We start from the raw sequence: 3,924 nt of genomic DNA on the forward strand, positions 1-3,924 counted from the left end.
ATCCATCCATCCATCCATCCATCCATCCATCCATCCATCCATCTCTTTCTCCATATAGGCTATCATTTGATCGTTCATGCTCTCCGTAGTTCTCCTGTGGCGCGAGCACAGGGCAGCTGTTACGCGCCTTTAGTGAGCATGCACGTTTCCTGTCGCTTGCGCGGTGAATAGTGCCGCCGCGCTGTGCGGAGATGCAGGGGAAACCGTATCTGATGGGGAAACGCAGCTCGACGTAACAACGGTATTTCCATCTGGAAAAGGCTGTTTTTGCCGCTGGAGTCATCCTCACTCTCCATCCTCCCCTCTCTCATGACAAGGCGCGCACGAGTCCTATCATGAAAAAAGGTTAATTGTGCAGTAATGGGGTGTCAGCAATTGTAACTGCGTTATAGTTACAGTAAGAGTAATAATTATAATTACTCGTTACTAAAAAAGGTAGCGGCGTTAGTAACGCCGTTACTTTCAACGCCGTTACTCCCATCTCTGGTTTTGATTTTTCTGAGATGTTTCAAGTGGTTTAGATTTTAAATTTCCTTAAGAAAAAACGACTTGGATCAGTGGTGCATGAACCTAATCATCTTCCATATCTTTTTTTTTCTTATTTTTGAAATGCATTTTTAATTTTGTCTCGTTTGTAGAAACATCCAGACATAGTATGGACAAATGAATTATTATTTTTACATCCTTAAAAAAAATAATAGTTGCATTTAGATTATAAAATACAACAAGTAAAGTTCTTGATAAATATTATTTTAAAAAATATGCAAACTTACAGTTATGAACAGTAAAAAATAAAAATTAGAAAGATTAACAGAACAGTGCAAGGATGCTGTATTGGGGGGAAAATTAGGAAATTCTAAGGGCCTTTGATTGAGGTGGGGGCCCAAAAAAAGAAGAAAAGATATGTCCCAATAGATATTGCAAGTATAGAAAGTAAGCAAAGCATGAATAAATTGACCAAGTTTGTTATCCATCAGTTAATGCAGCTTAAAGTTAATGTATATTTAATTTTTTTCATATTCTGATGATTTTACTTTGTAGAGATATGTAAATGACAGTCTTTAGTGCATCTTAATAGTAGTGTTAAAGCTATAAATGCATTTTTTGGGGGGTGGGGGGGCGTATCAATGTCTTTAATGGGCCCCCAAATTCCTGGCGGCGCCCCTGGAGCAGTGCTCCGTTTGATGCACAGAAGTTAGTATTTGTTTCACACGTGGGTGGGTCACTGTTTTTAAACAATTTGAACAACATTTATTAAGCTAAACTAGACAGAAAAAGACTGGATCTTTCCACATTCAGTGGTAACATAATTTTAAAAAACAAGCTCAGTTTTCTGAAATCTAATTTTATAAAACAAACTGTTTCCATTGGTATATTGTTCACATAACCCCATAATCTAGTGAAAATAAGACACTTCGGTTTTGATTAGTCCAATAATTTTATATTCTCTAATTGATGTTGTCTGGATTATTAAACAAACGGGAAAGACTTTTGAGCTCCGATTCCGAAGCCAGCTTCAGTGGTGGTGCTAGCAGCGGCTAGCTGCTGCTAACGGCTTCGGTCCGGAAGAGGCGGACGGTCAGAGGTGACGCACTGCAACCGCAACAACAAGCCGGGGTGACTGAGCGCAGCTCGGTATAGAAGAGAGCAGACTGCCACCAAACAGACCAGCTGATGCCTCCTTTCTGATGGGCTAGCGTGAATTAGCCTGCTCCGGTGTGTCAGCATGGAGGACACCGCGGAATCTGGGGACTGTAACGCGAACCTGCGCTGGCAGAGCACCGGGGAGCAGAAAGTGGACGCGGCTGTGCAGCAGTGGTTGGACTGGGACCGGGTGAGTGTCTGTTAACCCGGGTCACGGTGACAGAAACTCTGGCTTCAGCTGTTCCAGCCTCCGGTCTGCACCCAATAACCGTTATCTCCGACTTTCTTTACAAACACAGAACTTGAACAGAGCATATAAACCTAACAAAAACACTTAAATAATAATAATAATAATAAAAAAAAACATTTTATTAATTGATATCTGTTGGAGACATCGGCGCGCTTAATTTCCAATAAAGAAACAAATATTTCCATTAAATCCAACTTTAATGGCGGCTGGATTAACGGGTCTACATCAGATGTTCATGGTAGGACTGGGTCACCGTTAAAAAGTAACACCTGGGCTGAATCACGATATGCCGAATTTATCTTCACATTAAGTCTCATACAGAAAATCTACCCACAGATCTCATTATTCTGTTCTTTTTATTTTGTGTTGTATTTATTGAATCACCCTGTCTGAACACGGAAGATCTGTGAGGGTTAGTGGGCTACAGCAGGTCCACTGGCTGTCTGCAGAAACTGAACAAATGTGGGTTATAAGCCGATTTATATGGCAGCATGACTCAGCTGTTTCTGCTATAAACGGCCCACAACATGCATGGATTTATTTTAATCTTCAGATAGAAATCTGCATAGAAAAACATGGAAACAGTCCCATCAGAATATGTTTAACAGGAGTGAAAGTGGGTTTATGTGGAGGCTGTAAGCAAGCAGGTCCACCAGCTTCATAGATCTGCAGAGAGCCCAGTCATGGTTTAGGATGCGGAGCATTAACCTGTTTCTTTCAGAGTTATGCATCCATCGGTTCATGGCCTAATCCCATTTTTAATCTATCAATGCAGGAAACATTTTGGCTTGTCTGTATGTTTTAAATGGTACAAAAGCAGAATGTTTGCTGCTGCAAATCTGTTAAGCTAGATTATGTAAGTAGACCAAATTAATTTGAATATTTTTCCTGATATTTTATCTGATGCCCAACCTGCTTCCTGCTGTGGGTTGTGTGGGTTTAAAGGTTACCGTGACCCCGCCTGTAAATGTCAGCAGCTGGGAAAAGATTCCCCCAAGTTAAGATTTCTATCTATATCCACTGAGCAGAAACAGGTTGATGAAAATGATTCGGACATCAGATATAAAGAAGAAGGGAAGCAATCTATATCAAAGACTAGACCAGAGCCACTTTTTTTTGTTTTGAAAGTGAATACACAAACATATTTAACTCAACCTATCTGACTATTACTGTGTGAAGGCACCTGATTGTGGTGATTTATTGGATCCTATGGTGGATCCTGGTGGTGAATACAGACAGAGTCCCAAAACAGAGCAGAAAATCGTTCTGCTTTCAGTACCATTAGTCTATGTGTGAAAAAAACACAACATATGGTATGCTGAACTTGCTCTGCCTTTCTGTAGAACCCCCGGACTCGGGCTCAGGTGGAATCTCTGGTGGCCGCAGGGCGTCTGGATGATCTGAGGTCCAGACTCTGCAGCCGAATGAGCTTTGGAACAGCTGGACTACGAGCACCGATGGGAGCAGGATTCAACCGGATCAATGACCTTACTATTATCCAGTCCACACAGGTACTACTTATTACACCAGTAACACTACTCCAATCAGGTATCAGAACTATTATGATAATAATAATAATAAAATAATTGAACTTTATTGTTCTCACATTGGAGAAATTGACCTCTGCATTTAACCCTTCCCCTTGGGGAGCAGTGGGCTGCAATTGGGGTTTAAGAGTCTTGCTCAGACACCCAGATTGGCAGTCTGTGGGTGTGGGGCTCGAACTCAGAACCTCAGGATTCCAAGCTCTAAGCCCTAACCACTAGGCAGCCACTCCCCAAGAACTGGTAACACCTGTCCAGTCAGGTAACAGGCCAGTTATTACACCAGTAACACCAGTCCAGTCTGGTTACAGACCAGCTGTTTCATAAATAAAACCAGTCCAGTCAGGTTACAGACCAGCTGTTTCATAAATAAAACCAGTCCAATCAGGTTACAGACCAGCTGTTTCATAAATAAAACCAGTCCAGTCAGGTTACAGACCAGCTGTTTCATAAATAAAACCAGTCCAGTCAGGTTACAGACCAGTC

At 41.6% G+C, this 3,924-nt stretch overlaps 1 protein-coding gene across 1 annotated transcript in view; it reads left to right on the forward strand.

Moving 5' to 3' along the window:
* The first annotated feature begins 1,584 nt into the window (after window positions 1–1,584).
* Window positions 1,585–3,924, forward strand: part of pgm2l1 (phosphoglucomutase 2-like 1) — a 16,800-nt gene continuing 14,460 nt past the window's right edge. The window contains exons 1-2 of the mRNA XM_015386012.1: window positions 1,585–1,834; window positions 3,238–3,405. Of these exons, the coding sequence (XP_015241498.1) occupies window positions 1,727–1,834; window positions 3,238–3,405 (276 nt within the window). The 5' untranslated portion in view covers window positions 1,585–1,726. The remainder of the gene's footprint in view (window positions 1,835–3,237; window positions 3,406–3,924) is intronic.

Source organism: Cyprinodon variegatus, unplaced genomic scaffold, assembly GCF_000732505.1.
Source record: "Cyprinodon variegatus isolate N-32 unplaced genomic scaffold, C_variegatus-1.0 Scaffold354, whole genome shotgun sequence".
Classification (NCBI taxonomy): Eukaryota; Metazoa; Chordata; class Actinopteri; order Cyprinodontiformes; family Cyprinodontidae; genus Cyprinodon; species Cyprinodon variegatus.